Source organism: Sturnus vulgaris, chromosome 21 (genome assembly GCF_052056855.1).
Source record: "Sturnus vulgaris isolate bStuVul1 chromosome 21, bStuVul1.hap1, whole genome shotgun sequence".
Lineage (NCBI taxonomy): Eukaryota > Metazoa > Chordata > Aves > Passeriformes > Sturnidae > Sturnus > Sturnus vulgaris.
In genome coordinates, this window is record NC_142263.1 from 3,990,886 (window position 1) to 4,016,066 (window position 25,181).

The 25,181-nt window shown below is 46.1% G+C and overlaps 1 protein-coding gene across 3 annotated transcripts in view; it reads left to right on the top strand.

Moving 5' to 3' along the window:
• The window catches only part of SSH2 (slingshot protein phosphatase 2), a 90,950-nt gene that overhangs the window by 34,404 nt on the left and 31,365 nt on the right, over positions 1–25,181 (top strand). For 2 of the 3 annotated variants that reach the window (XM_088177213.1, XM_088177212.1), the window contains exon 3: positions 23,691–23,794. In XM_088177213.1, the coding sequence (XP_088033339.1) occupies positions 23,691–23,794 (104 nt within the window). Of the gene's footprint in view, positions 1–5,257; positions 5,417–23,690; positions 23,795–25,181 lie in introns of those variants that run through there. The other variant, XM_014876478.2, reaches the window with a different exon arrangement.

Sequence of the window (25,181 nt, forward strand, 5' to 3'; positions counted from 1 at the left end):
ACACTGGTGCTGCTTGTCGAGAGCAGACATTGCTGCTTGTGTCCCTTTTCCTGCTCGGGTCCCTTCAGTCATCTTTGCTTCAGGCTCTGTAAAAAAAGTGTAATTGAACATTGACCTCTCCGTGTCAGACCCTCGAAGATTTAATGATAAGTAAACTATATAGTGATTGGATGTGGGGCTGGTGAGGGAAGGGTTTAATGAACTGATAATATTGCAAAATAGGTGTTGAATTCTCAACTAGGCAGCCTAATCATCGATCATGATGGGCAGCTGACCAAAAGGCTTTTAAAGCAGGGGTTTGTTCTTTCAGTGATGCTTATCTCCCTACCCCTGTACTTGTCTGATTTCTTTGCTCAAGAACTGGAAACAGAAATACTCTTTGACAGCTTAAATAACCAAATTTAGAATGTGGCTTCCTGTTCTGACTGGTTCTTCAGGATTAAAGTACAGTTTTGCGTGCTTTCCCTGTTCCTGCCTCCCCCTGCCCTTTTTTTTGTTTTGTTTTGTTTTATTTTAACTAGATATGGGCTCCTTTATAATTACTTGGTGAAGTTCCCCTGGTTGTGTGTAATCCAGCTGGTGTATGTAAGCCCTGCCTTGGTGGGTGGTATGTCTGTTAATCACTGGGAAAGCTTTGTGTCTGTGCTGTGCTCTATCTCGTTGTGCCCTGCGTGCATTGGCTTGTTTATGATCGCTGCTACTGAAATCACTTCATGTTTTCCTAATAAATTGGGCTGCAGAACGCAGAAGGCTTCATGTCCCGTGCTAAAACCATCCAGAAGGCTTCTGACAGATCAACTTCTCCTCCGAGGTGTGGAGGCAGCAGTAGATGAGTGCAGGAGGTGCTGCTCTCAGCCAGTCGGTCTCCACCTATTTACAGGTTTGCTGCATTAATTTAAGGCTATCCCCAAATAAATCATCTATTTGGACCCTTAATCCACTCAAATTCATCTGTCGACTATGTTCAGTGCTTAAAGCCCCATGTCCTCACAGCAAAAGGATGATTTAACTGCCTTCCCACAAAAAACGCAGGGTCATCATCACTTCCTTTGACCCTCAAAGAGCTCAGGGTGGCAACAAATTTTTCAAGGCTACCTCTTAGGACCCTTTTCCCATCAGAGCCCATGCAGAGACAGCTGCTTTTGTGGTCAAAGACTGAGTGTAGCTGCCGGTGAGAAAAACAAAGGACTTGGCCCCACCTCTGCACACGGAAATGAACTTGCTACCTCTGCTCCCCGGCGGTGCCTGTGCAAGACTCCCCTGCTCGGCTGTGGGCAGGGACGTGTTGTTTTCAAAATTCGGTGACTTTTCATAAATATCACCGGAAACAGCTGTTGAACAGTAAAGAACAAACTTTCCACATGTGCGGTAAAGGCAGCTGAGCAGGCACGGCCGTGGCACAGCGCTCGGCTGGGAGAGGATGTGCTGGGGATGAGGGGGAGGTTTGTTTGTCTAACACAGCAGCTTCACGAGTTTTTTTCATAATCCCCTGAAAACATGGGTCTGGGTTCTGCATTACCTTATCTGTGATACTGATAATAATGATTGAGGGCAAAATTCCTATGTGTGACAGCCTCCCACTGTCCCCTTTACCTTGAACATGACCAGTGTTATAGCTATAGTACTTTTCATATTTGCAGGAACGGAACATTCCTTGCTTTTGCAGAGAGTACCTGGACTTCAGTCCAAACAGAGTTAATAATACTCAACCCTTCACACCCTGGAAAGACTATGACAGTATGTTGTGTTCATTAGGGTTCTTCAAAAAGAGAACTGAGGAGACCAGAGAAAATCTCACTGGTAGGTGTACTCTAAAATGAAAAGAGGTCATCAGGTCCCCCTTAGTGTAGACTAAAAATTGAAGATGCCTAATAAGACAATCATGCTCCAGATTTAATCATGTTAACACGTGAACAAACACTCAGCAAGCCCCTGTGGGATAGGAGTGGGTGGAACACGATGACACCCACACCTTTGTGTGGTCTGACAAGAAGCAGCGATTCAGCCTGAAGCTGTTGATCTTGGATGGAAACAGAAGCTTGATGAATGCCCTGTTTGCATGTGGACTATGTGCACTGACAGGACTGGGTGTCCAGCTCTGAGCATGCCTCAGGTGTCAAATCTGGGCATGCCAGTGGCAAGCGTGACCAGAGCACTTTATGGTGACCTGTGCAGCGAGACCTGGGCTGGCCCAAGTGCTAGTCCTGTGAAGGACACAGAATTACTTTGTTACACCACTGCAAGATCAAAAACTACTAAAATGCACCAGGAAAGCAAAACAGCTGAAGGTACAGGGCAAGCTGCTGTGATTGTGTAGTTTTGCAATGGCAGACACTGGGGAAAATGATGACTCTATGAATAAACAATATGTTGTCAGCCTTGTCTGCCAGACCAAACACTGCAGTCAATATGAGAGATTTGTGCATGCATGTTCTCCTTTCAGCCTCTGAAACTTCTCTCCAGAGGCAGCTCTGGTAGCATTCCCTCTGCTCTCCCTTCCTGAAGTGCCTGCTCAGACATCCCTCACACTCTTTGGTTTTTTTCCATTGTGCTTCCATAACTGGTTCTAGCTGCTGCCTTAGTGTAGCAAAGGTTTGGGATGGGTGTTTTTACAGTGTGTCTCACGTGTAGTATATAACTGCAGTTTATTAGTTTGTGTGGTGTTCAAAGGTTAAACAGGATCCTGCTGTCCCACAGGTTTGTGGTGTCGCGGTGCCTTGCGGGGTTTGCTGGTCCCGTGGCCTCCTGGGGAGCGTGAAATGCCAAAAAGAACTGGGACAAGCAGTGTCGTGTCGTTTTCCTTGCAGCAAAGTGTCATTTCGTGGGCTGGGCAGCACTTGAGACCCCAGACAGGCGTATTTACATCTTGTCATGCAGTGATGAATGGCTCTGCTCATGTGCTCTGTTGCACAGCGGTGATTTAGGCTGCTACCTGTCATCACTGCAATTTTGTGCACTTTAAATTCTTCATGTATTTGTCCCAGCAGAGTGCACCTGCTTCCAGCCAGGAGCAGTTTCTTGGCTGTCTTGTGACTTGCTGCCTAAACCCCACCTCGTGCATCCCTTTCTTTCTGCCTGCTCCTTGCTCCTGCATGCTGAGAGATCGATTTACTGGCTCTAAACTTTTAATCGTGTCTAAACATAGGAGCAACTTTGACAAAGAAACAGAGTTGGTCTCTAAGTCTTACGTTAAAAGCAAAATATGAAAATAACACAGCACTTAGTTGTCTAGTTGACAACGTGGTGATGAGTCAAAGATTTGACTTGGTCTTGGAGGTCTTTTCCAACTTTAATGATTCTCTGAGTCTCCACAAATGGACAGTGGGAACTGCTAATCTCACTAACATGTACCTGAAAGCAGTGCCACTCTCAGGCTGGGGTTTCAATCTTTATGGCAACAAGCCCAAGTTCAAATAGCTTTTATTAGTGCAGATTTCAAAGTCTGAACTTACTTGGGCATTTTCTATTTCTGTTTTCTAAAGGTTCAAAAAGAAAACAAATGGGATATTTCTGTCATCACTTGGTTCCCTGGCATATGGAGATGCAGTACGTGATTGTATTAATCCAGGACTAACTCATTTACAAATCTATTATCCATATGTTATGAGTAGCTGCTTGTAGTTAATCACTGCACTTGTTTTCAGCAGGTTTTAAGGGCTTGCCTTGTAATGGTGGTTACGTGTAAAAAATCTGACGTGTCTGGACAGTATCTAAGTACATTTAGTCTTCTACGAGGCTTGAATAAAGCCCTTAAGTTATTAATTAGAATAGAACAGAAGTTCTGGGCTTGTTTTTCAGTCTGTGAATGTGTGGTATGTGTTACTACTGAATATGAGGTTCTTGCCAGTCTCTTGACCTCTGGAAGGATTGAATTACCCTCCATTTCTTAATGTCCCGATTTTTCCATTGCTTCTTGCAACCGACTTCATTTCTGCCTAACAAAATGATTTTTTTTGGCATTGCAGCAAGCTGGCACTGCATTTTCTTTACAGCTGTGAGGCACCATTACCAGAGCTGCGCTCTTGGCTATATAGGATGACATTGCTTAAATTATTGCACCCAAACAACACCGTGGCAAAACTTGCAGAATCACAAATTCCACTGCTTTGCCCTTTTCTCTGCCCATCCCTGAAGTGGAGATGATCAAGACTTTTCAGACAAGTGTCTTCCCGCTCCTGTCAAGTCTCCTATCAAGACCTGAAGCAGTTGCTGTTGGTTTTTTCAATCTCTCTCTGCTTCTCTGAAACTTGTATAATAATTGGAAATAAAGCTGATGAGACTTTTGGCTTCCAGCTCTGCTGCCAGATCACAGGGGCAGCTCTGTAGTTGATGCCTTGGTATTTTTTGCTCTTGACTAGATGTCATTAACAAGTAGTTGTGTTTAAACTCACATCTTCCCCTGCCAGCTCACTTGTGCCTCCTTGCTGGGCATGTGCCACCCACAGCAGATGACTTCAGGCTGCTGTATCTTGTTCCTCTGTGCCGGGATGTCATGCATTCCTATGGGAAACACAAAACTGAGCTTGCTTCCAATCCAAGGCTCCTTGGTTTTTCGCCCACTGCTTGCTGGGTGTAAGAGCTGGAGAATGCCGGTCTGGGATGGGCAGTGCAGGGTGGGATCGAGCTGCCCCCGGCTCTCTCCAGTGGAAAACTGTATTAAGTTTCCCTCGCACTGTAACATCTGAATTCCCAGCAGCCAAACGACAAGACTTTTGTTCTAAATAACTTCCTTTATTCCTTTCCTCGAGGGGCGATGGAGCTAAAGATTAAACAGCACTGAAAGGCAGCTGCTTCTCTTCTCCTTTGGCAGAAAGCAAGTTGTCGCGTCTCTGCATATGAAAGTTACTGCCAAGAACTCTTCCCCCCGTCTCCTGCAGAAGAGAAATTAAGGTCGTTTCCTAAGCACCCGAGTTGTCGCTGACTGCTTTTTGCAAAACATCGTTTGATGTGCTGCATCAAACCCGGTTGCAGGGAGTGCAGCCTCGCTGGCCTAGATCTGAGGGGAGAAAAAGGAGAAATGAAAAGGGAAGGGAAAAGGAAAAACTGGGCGCACCCGCGCGCGGTGCTGTGCCCCGTCCCTCGCTGCCGCCCGCCGGAGGAACCGGCAGCTGAACCCCGGCCCGTGAGCGGAGAGGACCGTCCGCCTGTCCGGGATCCGCGTGTCCCAGTGCCAGTCCCGGTCCCGCGTGTCCCTCCCGCAGCCCCGCGCCGCCACGTGCGGGCGTGGGCGGGGCAGGGGGCGGAGCCTGCACTGGCCCCGCCCTCGGGCCGCGCCTGCGCGGCGGGGGCGGCGCGGCGGGCGCGGGGCAGAGCGGCGGTGCCGATGCCGCGGGGCAGGGCGGCCGCCGCGGTGGGGAGCGATGATCCCCTACTTCTCCGACAACGCCGTCATCTCCCAGGGCGCCATCGCCCAGCTGTGAGTACCGATACACACTACCGAGACTCCCCGATGCCGCTCCGCCTGTCCCGGCTCCCGGCGGCTCCCCTTGCCCGGGCGTGTGCTGCGCTTATTCCGCTGTCCCCTCTCTCCCCTCTTTCCTCGCCCGCCCCGTTCCCCGTAGTTCGCTCCGCCGCCGGTTGCCTCCGGGCAAACTTTCCCCTGGCCGGCACCGCAGTGTGGAAGTGCTGATAAGCACCGGCAGCACCCGGCGGCTCCTGCTCCCTCACTGCTCATTTCCCTGATTATTTTTCTTTTTTCACTACAAGTACTCCGAGTCCCGTCCGAGCGCTTCTCAGCGTTACACGGGAGCTGCCCGGGCTGCTCAGGGCTGCGCTTCCTCTTGTCCGAGCTGCCGGTTCCCGGTGCGGGGCCCCCGCGGACCCCCAGCCGGGCTGGGCGCTGACACGGGGTACAGATCCCGGCCCGCATACTTTGGACGTGTTTTGGGCTTAAAGCAGAGATTAACCCCTTTATCTGATCTCTTGGCTTATCGCAAAGCGACAGAGAAGGACTGGGGTGTCCCAGGTCTGAGACATTACACTCAGCACCTGCGGGTCACAAGGCACGGACGTGAGCTGCTGCCAGTTGTTCTGTACTGTCAGTCTTGGGCAGCTCGAAAGTGTGGAGTGTCTCCGAGTCCCAAACTAAGCCGCATGGAAAATCAGTCTCTCCAGCTGCACACCCCCCTTTGATATGCAGATACGAATAATCATTTAATTTATAAACAATTAACAGCCACTGGCTGAGTCGTGGGGTTTGGCTGGAAGGATTAAAGAGGGAAGTGGCAGCTATGGGGTGGTAGATAAGGCGTTCAGAGAGATAGTCGCTGTGGTATAGCCGTGCTTGATACTTCTTTAAAGAAGCCAACAGACTGTTTTATCTCTTGGAAACATCATGAAAGGCTTCTAGATAGTGGGATAAATGCTGGGTCCCACCTGGAGCTGTGTTCTTGTCTCAAGAAGCTCCTGCTAGAACTGCAGCTGCCTTGCACTTAAGAAGTCTTTAGTAGATATCTCCGCTTATGCTTCATATGGAAATGAGTCCCCGGACTCTATGCCTTCTTTTGTGAGCGCTAGCAATCACTGCTGCGGTTGGTAATCAGTTCAGTTAAGTCTCTCTGAGCCTTTCATACTCAACCCAAAATGTTTGTAATTTATAATTTTTTCCGCTTGCAGTGTTGCCTGTAAACATCAGGGCTTTCCCTGCGGTTGCTGTTTATATAGGTTTAACAGAGATGTACCTAAACGATTCTTCCAAAGCAGTGATGCAAACTGGATATGCCCTGGGCTTTGGGAAGTTGCAGTAATTCAGAAATTGTGGCGAAAACCCCAACATACTGTGGGCTGAAACACTTCCTTGGAGCTCCGGATGATTTACCGAGCTAGAGTAGGTAGCCGGGTAACAATTTAAGTGCTTTTAAGGTGTTTGTTTTATCCGCTGCTCAAACACTTAACCCGCGGTTGGAGACGGTACAGAGAGGGATCAAAAGAAAGAGGAAATGCTGCTCGTCTCTGCTCCCTCCGTCACATGTCACACGGATCCCTGCAGCGAAGTGCCTCGTGGTGGTTTAAATGGCCACTTGGTTGGAAGGACCACCCTTTCCTTTTCTGGGGAGAGAGATAACAGAGTTATCAGAGTGGAGCTTACGCTGTCCTTTGCCTCCTGTGAGGGAAGATTAATAAGCATGAGAATGACAGAGCTTTTGGCCCGTGCAGAAGTGTTCTCACAGGGCTGAGTGCTGGATTAATATTTTCCTAGTGTTCTCAATCCGGATGGTGCTGCAGCTCTTGGGCTGGCCTAGTAAAGGCCAGCATTTAAAGTTTGTGCTCCTAATTACAACTTCACAAAGACTGATTAATACTGGATGTCCTTATTTCATCATGGGCAAGACCTAAAAATCCAGATTTAGTTACTTGCTATGCTAAAAATGTGTTCTCTGTGGAGTGGGAAGGGCAGTGGTGACCCAAACATTATCAGAAACTTCTGTTTCAGTGTATTCTTTAGTAGATGTATTTGGCTGATCAGCTCTGACTTTCAGAGATCAGCAGAAATTGCTCTTGTGTTGACGCTTTTAGTCAGTAATGTAGTCAGCTGGTCTGGGTCTAATTCATTTCAGGTTCACAAGGATTCAAATAATGTCCGGGAAACTTGTGTTTATCAAAATGCTCAGAATTTATAGTTGTAACTTGTTCCAGAAAGTCTTGCTACTCTCACTGAACCTAGGGAGAATTCTGCTGATTTACTAGTTTATTTGTGTGTAGGATTCAAAATTTACTTTGTTCCACTAAAACTCTAAGGCAGCTGATAGAAAAGATAGAAAAAAAGCAATGCTTCAGATAGTCTGCAAATATCAAAGAATTTTTAACAAGAAACCCGGAGGAGTTGCCATGGATCATGTCTTCCTGCCTGCAGTCCCTTCCTTTGCCCCTGGCTAAGTTTTAGTTCTTTAGTTCATTGCTGGTATCCCTGATGTGGCTTTTCCAAATTTCTCTGATAATGCCAGGTTCCTCTGTCACCCAGTTTTCCTCTTTATCTCAGTGACAAACAGGATGACCCAGCCATCAGGGCACTTACTTGGGGTTTGAGAAAACCCAGCTCTTGCTTTCACTGTGCCACATCCTTCCTGTGTGAGTCTTACCAGGCTGTGCTCAGCAGGCTGAAGGTGCAGAGGGATGCTCAGCCTTTGTTCAGTACCTGAGGATTGGCCACCTCCCTGTGGTGCCCACATCCCTCTGGCATTTTGAAGCATTTTTTGTTGTGTTTAAATAGTTTTGACTCTGCCTTGGCTTCCTTTCTGCCAGGCAGCTGTGGGAGCCCTCCCTGCCTACAGTCAAGCACTTATTGAAGAACTCGCCCTGTTTACTCCTTCATCCTCCAACACTCGGGAAACAAGTGCATCTAAAAGCACAGATACTCTCACTGCTTTCCATGGTTCTCATGCTTGCCTCACACCAGTCTATTTCCTATTATAAGATCTTAACTCATAGTTTTTATCTGTATTTTAAACTTTGAGGGGGGAAGAAAAGAAGGAGTAGACACTTTCTTCACAACGTTGTGATTTTATGGTGGAGCTCTTAGGGGGGGAAAAAATAAACCCAGGAAGTTAAACTGAATTATTTTCAGTGATAGGTAGACACAAAATGTTCTTTCAGACATGGCCTGTTGCTCTCTCCCGTAATCAGTTTTCTTCTAAGTGACAACCCTTGTGTGCAAAGTGCGAAGAAACACTTCCCAGTGTAAGAGATAGTTCTGAGGCTGTGCAGGTAATTACAAACTGTACAGTAAATGACAACACTGGGTAATTGAGGCTCATTGTGTTGCCTCCTCCGTGCTGTAACCTGTCTTTGTGCCCGGACTGCTTGGCCCTTTGTCCTCCCCCACCCCTTTCATTTGTCTCTGTCATGTGGCTGTGGCCTTTATGATGGGAAATTTCATGACCACCTAATCTTGAATTGTGCCAAGTCAGGAACTTGGATAGGTGGGTGGCTGCTGTTGCCATTCTTTGGAGAGCTGCTTATTTATTTATTTATTGTATGGGAAGCTTTACAGCCTTTTTATCTCCTTACAATGCTACTGCTGCCAACACCCTTGACCGTTCAGCGATTAGACCTCGATCCTCTGAGCAGCATGTTATTGGAAATCTTTAATTGCTTCTGTGCCACTGTAAAGCACCTTAGCTTTGTGAGTATTTTACCATTGTGTTGAGAATCAATGATATTTAAGAGCTGAGGAGGAGATGCTTGGAAACTGCTGCAAAAAGCCTGGAAGATCAGCAGTTCCAGTTACCACTGTTAACTCTAACTAAAGTTGCCTTATGAACTGAGGGTTGCTCTGCTTGAAATACAGAAAGTATTTGGTTAGCCCTTCATGTCTTGTAGAGCCTGGTAGGATCAGGAGAGACTGCAGCAGTTGTTTTCTCCATTCAGCTGTGCATTGTGTGCTCTGGGTTTGTCTGGCTGCAGAAGAGAGCCTCGTAGTCCATCAGGGATGTGATGGGAATGTGCAGGCAGGGGAGCCTGACCCTTTCCCTTCCTGCCCACCCCTCCACACAGCTGAGCTCACCCTGCACAGTGGATGGGCTTCCTGTTGACAGAGCACAGTCGTCGGGGATTTCTCATCTTTTCTGTTTCTTTGCTGCTTGTGATGAAACAAATGCCGTGCTTAAGAGGCCTCTTACTATCCACCGATTACTAAAAACTATTCAAATAGGTTGTGGTATTTGCGTAAACGTAGTATGGTCTGTGCAGAGTTGATCATTAACTCAGCCAGGGCTGTATTGTTCATAACTACTTTTCCTGTTTGGCTTTTCCTTTTATTCCCCTGGAAGCTGTGGGTATTTGTCTCACCGATCCTTCCTGGTAAGGGCTGGAAGAGAGACAGAGATGGTTATCAGACATCAAATCAAAACCTGAGCCACAAACCAGTGTTTCAAGGACAAACCCCCCACACCACCATCCTTTTTGAGCAATATGTTTTAGTTAGGAAGCCCATGCTGCTGGGCTGCCAAATTAATGTTTTAAAAGCATTTAAATGGTAGACTCTGTGTTGTCTTGAAACATCTGCAGATGTTCCTGTCTCTGGAAATGCTTGGGATTTTTCTAAAGACCACATAGCAGAAGGACCCTGGTGAGATTATCAGCAGAAAAAGACCTTTTGGGGCCAGTTAATAGCTAGCTGGGATTTTTTTTGCAGGACTCCACGTCCTTGCACCTTTATCACAGAGCCCCTGGTTAAAATATTGCTTCATTATTTTAAAAACAACTTCAAGCTAACTTTCTTGACAGTTGCTTCTGACTAGTGTTTGCAGAGTCAGAGAAAGTTTAAAATTTTGCATCCCATTCTGCAGTAGGTTCTGAAGAGCTGCTGTCTCTCCTGCAGTGGTCTGACAAACAGCATTTAAATTATCAGCCTGTATGGGCTTAAAACTAGTTCAGCAAATATTTTTCTCCAGTGTAATGGATGTAATGTGTACAGAGCAAATCTGCAATTTGAGTTTCCAGCCATGGTGTTTCGTAGCAGCTGGTTGAAGACTCAAATTTTCACAAACACATGGAGGAAAACTCACTCCTGTCCTTAATAGTAAACACTTGTGCTTTTATTGAAGTATTTCAAAGCCACCCGTTTGCCTCCCATGTGCAGCTTGACCAGAGCTTGAATCCAGCAGCTTGGGAAGGAGCTGCAGACTGGCAAGAGCTGTTCAGCAGCCACCTATTGCTGGGTTGTGTGTGATTAACCAAGTGTTTTGTGACAGACAGCAGCTTTCTGGTTCAAGGACGTCAGACTGTGAAGAGGAAAGGTGGGGAGAAGAAAAGCCTGTAAAGGTAATCTTAAAAGACAAGTGCTGGAATTGCTGAGGGCTGGGAGCAGCATAGGAATCCAACCTGGAAGTCTCGATGTAGGATTGGCATTTCTTGGCATTGGCAACTTGATAAATTTGGGCACTTCTAGGTGTATTGAAGCCACAGGCTCCTTGTTCAGTGCATATTGCTGTTTATCCCCTACTTATCTGCCCCTCATCAACATCATTTTCAGCTCTTTGGGCTCTCTGCTTTACTTGCAATAAGCCATTTAAGCAGAATGCTTTTCCTCAAAACACCTTTGTTACAAGTAGGCTAAATCCAGACTGCTGAACCAGAAACGATTTAGTCCTTTCTTTTAAACAAATGATCTTTGTCACTTATTGGCAACTCCTTCATTTGTTCACACACTTCCCACAATGGTTTAATGAGCTCCATGCTGTCTCACCGGGACTGGCTCCTGCCTGGGATCTCCTCGGGAACGCTGCAGGTTGGGGTTTGGGTTGCACTGTTAAACTTCCAGCTTTTCCCTGGAGGAGCACATATCTGTGACTGTTGCAGTGTGGCTTAAGTGGAGGCTCCAAGGTGGATCAGAGTAAGTTTATCCCAAGGTCCAGAACTGTCTGGTGGAGCCCAGGGTGGACTGGGACCCCTGTTGAGTTGAGCTTGGAATTGTCTGTACTGTGGTGTTATTGTGTATTGTGTGCTGGAGTTCTTCACTCCCTGTGATTTATTTGCCAGCATGAAGAGAATAAATTTGCTTCTCGGAGCCTCTTGCTGCCCTGCAGCCTCTTTTTGTGTATCTCAACTAGATGCTTTGCAGTGGGCTGTTACCTGTGTCTTGGCTCAGGCACAGGCAGCCCTGTTCTGGGTGTATTGCTGATGTTTTGTGACACTCCAAATGGCAGGTGGGACTGGAGTAGGGTCATTTTGATTAGCAAATGATAAATTTTCCTTGGTCAGGTTATAATGTAAGGAGGAATCCCATTTGCACAAAGGTGTAAAAAGCTATCATTAGTCTTACCTTTGTCTTCCTGTTAGTTTCCTGCTTGCTTTCTGCAAGTCGATGCTGAATTAAAATGAACCCAGATTGTGGGAGGAGTTTTACTTGGATTTTTTTGTTTGTTTAGTTTGTTTGGATTTTTTAAGGACTCATTGCATGGTGGTGTATGAAGAGCTTGTCACTGGCTTTGTTGTTGTTATTGTTAGGGTTGGTTTGTTGTTTTTTTTCCTTTATTTGCTTTGTAAAAGAGATGGAGAAATCAAAAAACAAATGCAAAGTGGAACAGCCACATTCCTCTGTGGCGCAAAGACCGAAAACCAGTTAGTCTAAATAAAAACAAACAGTTTGTCAGCACCATTTCTAACCCTCCTGTTGGTTTGCTATGATGGGAAAATTGCAAGAAAGCAAAAGAGGAATATCTGTGTGCTTTGATAGCAAGTGGAGGTGACAGAATTATCCACCCCAGAGGCGGGTGATGCTGTGTCCAGTGTGTGTGAGCAGGACTGCAGTGTGGGGGTGTCTGAGCCAGCCCTGGAGCTGCATTTTGGAAAAGGGGGGTCAGGAGATGGGCCAGGACATCACCCAGATTCCCAGCACAGTCCCCAGCAAAACCTTGATACTTCTGTAATCTTCCTGACTCTTTTGTCCTTAGTTCCTTCAAGTACATCATGAAATGTTCTGTGAGAGGCTCTCTAGCTGGAAATTAAGCAAATACCTGTTCTGGAACCTTTTTAAAAGCTGTTTAAGAGCCTTTTCCCTAAAGTGCACAGTGTTCTTGTTAGAGACCTTGCTGGATTTGTGGTACATTGTAGTGTTTAGTATTCTGATGGTCTTTCTACTTTAATGTGTGGTTTTTAAAGGAGTTTCTATGCTTTTAGGAAATATGAAGACCTGACTTAACCACAGAAAACTGGCTGCCAAACTGCTTAAAGTGCTAATTCTGCTGAAATTTAGCACCTGACTTTTGCAGGGATAAACACATCTGGAATCTCTACTCTTCTGAGTTCAAACTCCTATAAAATAAAACTATTTAATGTGTTTCCAGTCTGAGTCTTAGTCAGCAAAACTTTGCAGGGTTTTTATGTTGAGTTAAAAACTCCTTTATATACATTTTGAAGTAAAACATTGACATCCCCCTGAAAGTTGCATGAAGGTGCTAAAAGAGTCGGTTAATTTGCAGCTGTGCTGAGAAATCACAAATGCAAAACTGCAGGGTGATGCTTCAGAATGAAGCATTTTACTGTTTTTCTTTCCTTTAATTTACTTTTTTTGTGAGCAGATACCATGAAGAGCGGATGGTTCACAGTACTGCTTCCCTGCTTGTATTTAAAGTAGCTGTATAAAAACATTTCAATTCTTTGGAACGTTTTGAAGAAGTTTTCTTGTCTCCTATTTAGAAATCTCCCAGTTCCTTTTGCCTCTTAGGGTGCCCTTCGTTTCAGCTTTTATTTAAGTTGGGAGATGCTGTGCTGGTGTTAGACATCCCACAGTCTGTCAGCTTCTGTTTAAAGTGGTGTATGGTGAGTGATTAATGGAAATTATTTCGGGAATAAAGGACTCCTGGTAAGCTGATCCCTATTCAGAGCACCAAAAGAAAAAGCAGAGTCACAAGGGATGTTGTCTCCAGGAAGAACTTGTAACATCCGTGGGGGGAAGAGTTGGATTGGAAAGTGATGCTGAGCTTGCATTTTGAAATGGATCATAATTATATCTCATGGTCTGATTTGGAGAGCTTTTCCTGATGGATCCGGAGGCTGATTGTCACTTACACCAGCAGGATGTTGGAGTGGTTTTTGCTGTCAGGGTAGGTGTGCTGTGCTGGGGATGGGTGCTCTGAGCTCCTGGGGACAAGCAGCCTATTCTCTCCAGGCTGTTACCCCATTCCCTCAGTGCTGGGTTGCTGAACTCAAGGGGAAACGGTGGGGTTTTTTGGGTTGTTTTTGGGGGTTTTTTGGGGTGGTGGTTTTTTGTGGTTTTGGTTTGTTTTTTTTTTTTTTGGGTTTTTTTGGGTTTTTTTGGGTTTTTTTTTTGTTTTGTTTTGTTTTTTTTTTTTTTTTTTTTTTGTTTGTTTTTTTTGTTTGTTTGGTTTTTTTGGTTTTTTTGGGTTTTTTTCCGCTTTAAATCGAATCTGAAGTTTGTATTGACCTTGCTTTATACAAAGACCTGTCCTTCTAAGTGTTGCCCTGGATTGAAGGCACAGAATTAAACTATTCCAACTCTAAAATGTTTCTGTTCCTTTGTCTTTGATTCCTTACTGCTACCTGATTAAAATTTCAAGTTGCTAGTTGCAGCCACATTTAAGTTTGTACTCCCTTAATTGTAGCTTCCCTCTTCCCTAAAATGAAGTCCCTGGTGTATTGGCAAGGGGGAGCAGATCAGTGCTCCAGTTGCAGGCTGTATCATCACAACAGGTAAAAAGCTCCCTGTGACTTCCAGTTTCAAATCAAAACCTATTGAAAGAAACCTGGCACGTGGCAGTTCTCTGTGAAACAGCCCACAAACCATCTCACATCACTGGCTACTGCTGACTGTCCTTTTTGCTGATATAAAGGGACAGTCATTCCTAAACCGATTTTACTGTTCCTGCTGGAAACTGTCATTCAGGGATCAAATACCATTGCATGGGGAGGGTGCAGTAAGAATGAGAGAAAATTGAAAATGCTGAGTGCTGCAGAAGTTAAAATACTGAACAAAAAACTTCCTTCTATATTTTTATGAGTCAAATCCAACAGCCTCTTGATGATTTTTGATGCTTTTGGTAAACAAGCATCTGCTTCTTCTTAGCAAGAGGAAAAGGCTTATTATTCAGCATTGATTTCTTTGTGTAGAGACAGAGTGGTCCTTGTTTTGGTGCTCTATTTACAGGGGTCTGTTAATGTATTTACTGAGGGCAGCCAACAAGGCTGTGATCAGAGCCAGGCAGCTTCCCCAGCATAATTCCTCCATCCCATGCCCTGGTTGGGGTGCAGAGCCAAGTCCTGGCGCAGTTCTGCTCCTCAAGGCAGCATGAGCTCTGCTCCCTGGCTGACCACAGCCATGCTCAGTGCTGGCCACATCCACTGAGACCAGAAAAAGCCAGAGCAGCATCCTCCTCCTGGAGAAGTCACATCCCGGGCCCGGGCCTGGGGGAGCTGTGGCTGCTGGGGTGGGAGTGGGGGGCACAGGGTGCCCTGCCTTGAGCGGGTGCCGGGGCCTCGTCAGCTCCTGCTCACACCCATCTCCGGGAGAAAGGCAGCCCTGGCATGGTTCAGACGAATCAGTGATCTCCTACCATCTGTAAAGTGCTGGGCATACTTTGTCTAAATATAGGGGACCCTGGACTTGGCTGTGGCGGGGAGGGACAGTATGTTGACCTCAGTATGTCTCCTGTGACTTGTGTTACAGTCGTATTCAAAGCAGATGGGTCCTTCTTGCGGGACGCTGCCGGTCAGGCCAAACATGGTCAGGTCTGTGATAGTGACATGCAGGGAGATTGGCATAAAAATTTGTTATAAAACATCCTGTCTTATACGTGTTTAATCGTAGTGAGGAGAAACCAGGTTGTTAATCAACTGCTGGAGGGTCTGTCAGCTGTCATTTAAGGTTTAAAAAGAAGCGTGCTGTGTGTGAAGGCAATGCTTTCAAACTCTGGTGGCAGAGGAGATTACCGTGTGGTTTAAAGATAATCAACATGGACTGTGTTAATTAGGAGAGAAAAAAAGATAAGTATGTGTCAATCAGAGGGGTGTTCTTCCTGAGGATTAACTAATCAAAAGTTGGTGGTTATTTTTCTCTGTTCCTTGATGCGATAAATTCTCCTTAGGAAGTTTTCTCATGTTGATTAAAGTGTTTCTAAGAACAAATTTGTGAAAGCATTTTGTTGGTACCACAGCAGCTGGCTCACTTTGGGCAGGCTGAGCTGGTAGGAGCATGGCATGTCGTGGTAAAACACTGTGGAGTGTTCTCCTGGGTGCCGCTGTCCTGCTCCCTGAACTCGGTGGTATGCATTAAAAATGCTCAAGGATGTTTAAACAGTATATGGCACAAGAAGAATGTGATGTAGAGCTTTCATCTGGGAATGTCTTGACTTGGAGACCTGGAAGCCTTTGGGGACTATCATGTAAAACAAATTCCTTTCATGGTCTCGCTTCCGGTCTGGGTCTCTTGCTTTTAAAAGTGCAGAGAATCAAATTTCTTCTGTAAACACCAAGTGCCCGGATTTCTTAATCAGCATCCTAATTGTGTTAGCCGCCCCGTTCCTAGTCCATGAACTGCCGTGCTCAGACTGCAAGGAGAGCGATTTTGTGCCTATCTTGTCTCGAATTCCAAAGACATCAAGGCTTTGTTTTCACAACTTGTTTTGCTGTTGCTTTTTGGAATTTTTTTCTTTCTCTCTGGGCGGATTCTCTGAAGCCGCCTTGGAGGCTGAACATGGGCCACCAACACGTGCCTTGCTGGGACTTCCTCCGTGTTGCATAGCCAGGGAGGCGGACAGCAAAGCTTTTGGCTGTTTGTGCTGCGTGGAAAATGGGTCCTTTTCAGCCTGTGGTAATTTAAATTGTCCCAGCTTAATTCCCTTCTTCATTGCCATGGTGATCCTACAACCTGTGCCCAGGTTACTTTTCCTGAAATAAATCATTACCTGATGATCTGTCATCAGCGGGTGTCCCCCCAGTCCACGCTGCTGCTCAGTGGTGACAACAGCCACAGTTCAGCTCGGCACATCTCCCCCTCCCCAGCCTCAGCACCAGGACATTCCCTCCCTTCCGAGGCTGCTGAGGGCCGGCAGAAGCGGTGGGGACAGGCTGGGCAGCGAGGTGACACAGCAGAGCTGTGTCAGGGTTACCGTAGGAGCACACGCTCAGCAGCAGCCCAGTGAAACCCAATCTGGAGCTGCCAGCACTGGGCTGGCTGGGGAGGAGGCAGCTGATGTCTGTGCCAGAGCTCTGCCTGCACTGCCTGGCCTTTAGGAGTTTGTTGGGCTGGTTCATCCGTAGGCCAAGAGTGAGGGGAACAGGAAACCCACAGAGACTTTCACTTCCATCAGACACCATAAAATGTTGTCCAGTTTAAAACAAAACCCGGTCTGCTTTCCTTTGCCTATAACGAGTAAATCCCAGCCCTGCCTGTAAGGGAATACATGGGGATATGAGTGTGAAACTCAGCCCTGCAGAGCGAGGCTCGGGGCATTGGGAGGCAGAGGAATGCTGCAGGTGGTTGGGGTTGTCTCGGCACAGTGCAGCCCTGTCACAGCTGCGTGGGCTGAAAATTTGGGCTGCAAACAGCAGCTGTTGTTGCTCCCTTTGCCGGCAGCGAGGCAGGGATGAGTTTCTGGCAGGGATAAGTTTCTCAGCCCAGAGCTGTTGTCTTCTGTGCAGTCTCCAAAGGATGCCACTACTCACTCCAGGATACCCAGGCTGCCCAAGCTCTGACTGAAGTTTGGAAAGTTATTTCTGGAGCTCAGTTCAAATGATCTGGTGGCAGAGGAGCTCTAATGGCATGTCGTGGTTGGTTCCAGCAGTGGGTGTGAGTTGCAGACTGGTAACACACTCAGGTGTTGAGTGGGTGCCAAAGCTCCCCACAGTGTGGTGGGATGACCTGAGGCTGGTTTGATCCTGTCTCTGAAACTGAGTGTGGTTGTTTCATCCACCTGAAGTGATTGTTCTTCACTTGCACACACAGTCATGGTCATCAGGGTTCCCTTTGGCAAGCTGTACCCTTTCTGAATTCAGCAGACATTCTTTCCTTGCTTGGAGCAAGGAAAATGAATTAGTCCTTTGGAATTCAGATGTACACCCATCCATCCTCACCTTTGACTGTGTTCTGGCAAACTGTGAGCTTTTCCTGTTGTCTTAGTTTGTCTTCAGAAGTTGTCCATATTGGAGCCCAAAGCAAGGGAAAAGGTGACCTGGTGCTGGTGAGAAGGGATCAGTAGGTAAGTTCATGTGGATGAGTAACAGTTGGCATTGCAGATCTTTCTGTAATGATGCCTGTCTGTGTCATGGAAGCTGAGTTCTCTCTCCAGGGAGCCCCACCTTGGAGCAGAGGAAGTGCCTGCAGACAGTTCCTTTTTTAAAAAAAAAGAAAAAGGCACAAATGCAGATGTTGCTAAAAATGCGGTTTGCGTCAAACCTCTGAGCCCAAGTGGGTTCCCACGCTCAGTTTGTTTTTCTCCTTGGGCTGTTTCTTAAGTTGCAAAAGTGCTGAGTGGTGAGAGATGGCCTTTGGTGGAGAACCACTTCCCTTTTCTCTCCCTGCCCTCGATGTTGTCACCTCTGCTGACAGTGTGACTGACCCCTTTTCGGTAAGTTGTGGCCCTTGTTTTGCTCGGCACTGAGTTTGTTTCTGTTTTGGGTATCAGAGAAGCCTGCGCTTGGCTGTGTTTGCTGCCAGCTGACCCTGTTAATACAAATGTCAGTGCAGGGCAATCCTGTGTTATCCTTGCCTTTTCATTTTCCCTGTAAGGTTTTGGTGGGTTTTCTTTATTAGTACCTGGTGGTGTGCTTTACACAGCTCTGAGATCTGCCCTCTGTGTGAAGGGAATCAAGCACCTTCATCCCTTGCCTAGGAGCAAAGGTTTAAACTGGAAGCCAAACATTGCTTCCCTCCATTTAATTAATTAATACTATAGGCAGTTATTAAACCAAGTGCTTTAAAAAGTAAACAAGGGAAGTAGGGATGTTGTTTATTGAAAAACAAACAGTGAAGGTGAAAGAGACACTTCCCTGGGGAGGGATGCTGGAGGAATGCATTGCTTTTATCTGGTGTTTGAGGGAGAAGTGCCCTGGGCTGCCACGCTGCTCATAATCCAGCTGTGCACCCAGCTGCTGGGGCACCCTTGGCTGTGAGACTGCTGCTTTATTAACCTGGACTTTTCTTGTGGGCAGGTGAAGGGGGTGGGAGGCTGGCAGTGTGAGCTGTCCCTGGAGCAGGTGTGGTGCCAGACCCGGGGCTGCCCGCGGAGAAAGGGAAACAGCCAGTTTGGGAAGGGGAGCAGGAAGAGGGAGGGAAGGGGCTGAAGGTGCTGAAAAAATCATCAGGCTGCTGTGTCTGCCCTCCTGTCACTTCTCCCGTGCCAGGCCCGGTAGGCTGCAGGGGAATTGCTGCTCTTGCAGTCCTGGCTGCTCCAGAGCTCGCTCACATGTCCCCGGCTGCCCTCTCTCCCTCCTTCCACACCTCGGGAATGAGCTCAGTATTGACGCCTGCTGTGCCACTCCTGCCAGCCTTGGGATTTTGGTATTTTTGTTTGGTTTGAGTTTTGCAGCCGCTGGATTAAGGGAGGGTGATAGAGCTGAGCTGGCAGCTGAGGTGTGCAAGGCAGCATTGGCTGCTCGTGTTAGAGTAAACACGGGGGGCTCTTGAGGGACTGCACAACTCTCTTGTCACGGGGAGCTACAGCTGGAGCCAGGCTTGGTGTTGAAATCCCATTGGAGCTGTTTCAGAGCTCTTTTCTGCTGGGTTCTGGTTAATAAATACCCACTAAGAGATACTGTATTTCTGTAAATCGTACAAGTGGTGGACTTCCATTCAAATGTGAAGTACCTTGAAATCCTCATTTCCCCTACCACCACTTTTCAATCTCCCATTTCATCTAAGGGTAAGGGTGACCAAGGTGGGAGGATGTGACCACACACAGTAGCCATGGTCCTTAGGCATGGCTGCGAGGAGGTGACAGCACAAGGAGGTTTTGGCCTTTGCAGCACTGACCTGTCCTGTGCATTGTGTGGGAGGATGTGGATGGAAAGACTTCTCCTGCCGAGCCTGTCAGGGAATGGTGCCAACTTTCTGGTTGTGCTACTTGGCAAGTGCCCGACCAAGGGCTGGGCTGGACAGGACAGAGCCTGCTGTAAGGGAGCTGCTCTGATGATTAAGGAGAGCCAGTTTTTGGAAAGTCATCCTCAGGCTCGCAATAACTTAATTAAGTGTTTATTAGGATAAAACATTGCCATTAGCTGTTCAGGTGCCTCCTTGCCTTATTCCTAAAAAGGTTTTCTCTCCTTTCATTGTGAAGCAGTTTCAAAAGTAAACTGCAAGGTTCATTTTGGAGCATTTTACTCTGAGGACTGAGAGTTTCTCATTGAAATTGGAGAGTGGTGGAGATTCACCTGGCTCGGAGCTGGAAGGCATTGTCCAGGGGGTCCTGACAATACATCCAGTGATTTATGTTACTACATCGCTTTGGCACAGCCTTTAAACCAGTAACACTTTCTCTTTTGTGTCTTCAAATCAGTGTATTTGGTGTTCGTGCTTGCAGTTTATGAATGGAGCTGTGCAGTGTAACATCTGGGAAGGCATTTATTATTTGTTTGTCATCTGTAAGTTCTATGTAGATCTCATTTTGTAGCATAATGAGAATTTGGTTTGAACCGTGCAGTGGTTTCCTTGTGCTGGAGGAGCTCAGCCCTGGGCAGCACATCAGGGAACCCGGGAATCACTTCTGTTTCCTGCTAAGATTTTAAGGTTTTAGAGTTACTGCTGGTTAGAAACAGAGCCTTCTGAGGGCGGTGTCTGTGCTTTTTGTGCAAAAGGCTTTAAATAGTTCTGATGTGACTTGTACAATTTCTGCAAAATGTTTTCTGCCTGCGAGAAAAATTGGTACAAGTAGTGATTTCCATAGGAATTGCTTAAGTCTTCTGCTTGCGTTGGTTCTCTTCCCAGTGAGCAGGGAATTACAAATAGCACATCCCTGGTGGCCTTGAGGCTGCTGCTTCACTGCAGAGGTGAACATGGAACAGAAGGGGCTTTCCCCTCAGCTGTAGTGATGAGGATTGTGAACTCTTTCATAGGTATGTCCTGAGTAAGTCTTCCCCTGAAAAAACCTGCTGTGCAGTGCAGAGTACTGATGACACGCCTGGGGTGCTGATAAAGCATAGCTCAGCTTTGTTACCTGTGCCAAGTTGGCTCCTTGTCTTCTGCTGTCCTGGACTCAACTTCTCCCCTAGCCACGTTGAGTGTCTTTTAACACCAGTCTGTTCCAGGAGAGTGTTTCAAAGAGCTCTGACGCTCCCGTAGGCTCTGGCAAGCCTGATTTTGTGAAGTATTTCAAAGCCCACGTTATGCTTGGGAGTCATCAGCTGCCAGCAGGGTGAAATCAGTAGTGGATGGCAGCACTTGTTTGGAGCCTTAATTGCCCTTTTCACAGACATCTTTTCTACCTTTTGTGTTTTGAAGTGTCTTGGAGTGGGGCCTGCTGTTAGTGTCCCACCCGAGGAATCCTTTTTCTTTATATATCAGGGTCGGTATCCAAAGGTGATTCTGCCCTGAATATGATGCTTTAGGTGTAGCTCATGGCAGGGATGGACCCAAATGGAGCAGCCATCTGAGTGTGGCACAGAGGATATCAGGCCAGTGATTGCTTTTGTGGTCCATGTAGTGCATGACAGGCACCAAAATCAGCATCTGCTGAATTTAGTATTAGAGCTACTTGGACTTCCCTATGAATTTGTTGCTTTTCCTCCCAAGATTTTCTTTACTGCTCGAATGTCAGAGCAAGAGCTTTGTTTTGTGTGTGTGTGTATTAGGGGTTTCTTTTCTGGACACTGTTGGGTCTGGGGTTAGAATTCAGGGCAGGTGATGCCAAGGGTGCAGAGTGAGTGTCCCCACAGCTGGATTTGGCACAAGGCTCTTGTCTCCATGGCGCTGCTGTTCTCCCAGCAGTGCTGATGGCCATCTCCTGCCCTCGCTCCTGCCCTGCGGGAGGTGCTGCCCTCCCTGCCTGACCTCCTTGTTCCACAAGAATGATCTGCTTTGCCACATTCTTCAGCTGTTCCAGCCCTTTGTATGGGAAATTACTTTCCCTAGTCCTACCGAGTTACACTTAAAGCCCGTGGTTAATGGCCCAAAACAAGGCTCTCCTGGCCATAACAGAGAAGGTGCCTCCTGGAAGGATGCACCTGATGGGAATCTCTTTAGTTCTGCTGCTCTTTCCTTTCCAGGCAGGTGGCTGAGAGCTGGTGACGAGGGAAAGTGATGGAATTGAGAAGATTTTTAACCTTCTGGCCCTCTCAGCTACATGCTACATTATCCACTAAAAATAGTTGCTAATTCCAGCTTCTAGGGGAACCTCGGGCACAGGCTAAAGAATTACTAATATTAGTGGTTGGCTTTGCTGATAAAATTAACTGTATGAAAGCTGTCTGTGAGTGCTGAATTCTTTCTCCTCCTCTGCAGCCTAACATCTTTTAACAGTTTTCTTCTGTGGTGAGATTATAATGGGAGAAGGAGAAATTACTTTTATCATTAATAATGCTGTTATTATTTTTTTAAGTGTCCTTAAGATAACTTGGTGTTTCTCTAGTTCAGGCTGTAAGAAACTGTGTATATTGAGAACTTTGAGGGGATTTATTTGTCAACAAAAGCTAGAAAGGCTCAATCAAATTTTTTAATGTGAGAATGGTCTAAGGAAACATGTTCAGTGTGCCCAATGAACTTACTATTTTTTTTTGGTTTAACTTTATTATAAGTAGAGAAGTCTCTGATGTGTTTTAATTTAGGATGAGTGATTTTCTCCTTTTTAAAATTCTGTTCTTTGTTGAAACATCTAGAGCATGTTTGACATCTGGTTCAATTTTTGGAAAAAAAGTCCTGGGAGCAACTTTGTCACTTAAGAGTGCTGAGGGTATGACAGCATGGTCTAAACATTGGGATGTGCTGCAGCCTTGAGAAAAGTCTTTCTGACTCTGTGCATCTGCTTTTCTGGAGCTTGGAAAACTTCATTTTTTATATCCCTGGCAGCAAAATGGATAGGTGCCCAGAAATGTGCTTGAGCTTAGGGGGAAATCCAACTTTAATGCAAGCTTTTCTAATTATTTTACTTATAAAAATGTAGTAAGAAAACGGTTTGGTAAAGCAGTTAGCCACAAATAATGAAAATATATGGCAGGGCTTTTTACTCTATTAATTTCCCAGTCCTCATCCCATAGAGGAAGGGAATAACTAACTAGGTTTGATATTTAAGAGGAGAAATGAATAAAAAGTTCCTAAGCTCTTGCTGGGTGGAAGGACAAGCAAACATCTTTTTCAAAGCATGAAGCTGTTGGGATGCACGATGCCAGGGACTCTCCCATCCTGTCTTATCATAATCATCAACCATCCTGTTGACTAGAGAATTGTTTCTGGCTTTCTTCAAAGCCTCTAGGACTGTCTTATCAATTCTGAGAAAAGCAGGAACCCTCGAGTATGCAACAGGATGGCTGCGTTGCAGAATCTGGAGTGTGTCTTGCTTTTTCCACGAACCACAGCATCTGCAAGAAAATGGCTGGAAGATGTGCTTAAAATACCAACTGTTCCTCAGTACTTGAGAATTCTTTATTGCCCCTTTTTACAAACTTCTCTCCTCGTGTGACTTCAGAAAGGGCAAAATCAAGGCATGAAGTGATGGCCGATTTCAACAGCATTACAGTTTCTTGCTTTCGTAATTTATAACTCTTTGAGAGTTAATCATCATGCAACTCTCATAGAGAGTAGTTTTATGATTTCTTAATCTGTTGTGTACACTAATTTTCTTTTGGCTAACTGCTGAAGGGAGACATTTGTTTCTGCAGGGCATCAGCTGTGTCTGAGCCACAAAGCTCAGGGTTAACGGAGTCCATAATTACCCAGATGCGTGGGCTTGTTCTGTTCATCACCATTTAGAAATGTGGATCTGTCCTCTTGACTTTCAAATCGAAAATGTAGCCATAGGTTAATCCCCTCTGCCTGCTCAGGTTGCACCTCTGCAGGCAGAGTGGCACCAGCATATGTTCTGCTTTTCAGTGTTTCTCTCTTTGAGTTGTTCTCAGTTATGCTTTGAATGTTTGCAGTATTTACATGGGGGGAAAAGTTCTTTACCAACAGAATGATTTGGTCTAAATCACTTCCTTGCAAAAGAACATGCATTCAGTGCTTTCAATCTCTCTTGTTCATTGTTTTTTTTTTCCATTTTGAAGACAAGACACTTTTCCTCACTCCTTTTTTGTCTTTTCCCTTGCAGCATCAGCGAAAGCTTCCTCACTGTGAAAGGTGCAGCTCTCTTCCTGCCACGAGGAAATGGGTCATCCACTCCCAGGATCAGTCACAGGCGCAACAAACATGCAGGTAAGTGTGGTATCGATGGCTGGGGCTTGTCTGCTCCCTCTTGTTTCAGAGTCCACCTTTCTTGAGCTCATTCTCACCTGATGACACACATCTGTCCGGCCCATGTGTCTATTAAAGCCTGACCTGCCAGTCTCAATGCTGATAGGAAAGAAAGGTTTCAAAACTCTCCTGTTCAAACTCGATCGTCAAACAAATGCGTGACATCATGTTATGACATGGTGGAGACTTGACAATGAGTGCCCCCCAAAATATCATCCTGTAATTTTAGTATGAGAGAGGGAGGGGAGGATTGCCTTCAAAACCTTCATGCATTGCACTGGCAAACCTGAGCTTGTGATATGGGGTGAGTAATGGTCCTTCCTAATCTGAAAGTAACCGGTTATTATGGAGGAAAGGGAGGAGGCTTACCAAACTTACCTCCACGTGGGGGTGAGGAAACCTCTGAGCAAAGTCAGTGTGACTTCTCAGAGGTGTGAGCAGAGTGAGTAATACAGAATTGGTTATAATTCCACCTCCTTTATCCGCTCTGAGTTTTGACTCTCTTTGAAAAGTTGCTCTGAATATCATAACTCAAACATTTCAGGGTAGGGTATTTTTCATTGGCTGTATAGTGCTTAATCACTGATGGTGTTTTACGAATCAGATAGCACGGGGATTTTCCCCTTCCATAAAGCAATTGGCAGGAAACAAAAATAAACTGAGACCATGGGACAGAGATAGAAACAGAGACAAGAGTCAACGTGCTTTGCCAGGTAGTGACCAGGAAAACGTGATTTGGTTTTGTCCCAGGTGTAGATCCCTTTGTACTTCGACACCATCAGACTGTCATCCACCTCTGCATCTGTCAGCGTTACATATGTGATAACTGGTCACCTCAAAATCTGTTTGCAAACATATTTATAGAAAAAGTCTAAGTCAGAAGGCATTTAATTATATACTTCCACTCAAACATAGCACAAGCAGTACTCAAATTGCTTTGGTGAGATGCATTAATTACCAGTTGTCAAAAGAAAATGTTCTGAAACTTAAATTAAAGATGACCTTTCTGGTTGAGAATGAAGTTAAATGTCCTTCAGTGTGAAAGTAGAGTCAGCAATCTTAAAAAAGTTTCTCTGGGCCTGTCTTGGTTTTTAATCTCTCCAAAGTCCATTGCTGAAGCCCAGGTCTTGCCCTGGCACTGCTGCCTTGGCTTTGCCTCGCCAAGGAGACCCACAGCGTGGATGTCCTGCTGAACCTCTGCAAAGCAGCACAGACAGCTGTTGAGTCTCTCTACTTGCCTCATCTACTCACTCCAGCTGATTTGCATGAGGTCTGGAGACCTTGGTGGAAAATAATTGCTTGTCTAATCGGCCCAGAGCTCTTGGAAGCCAGATTGCCAAGGAAGCAA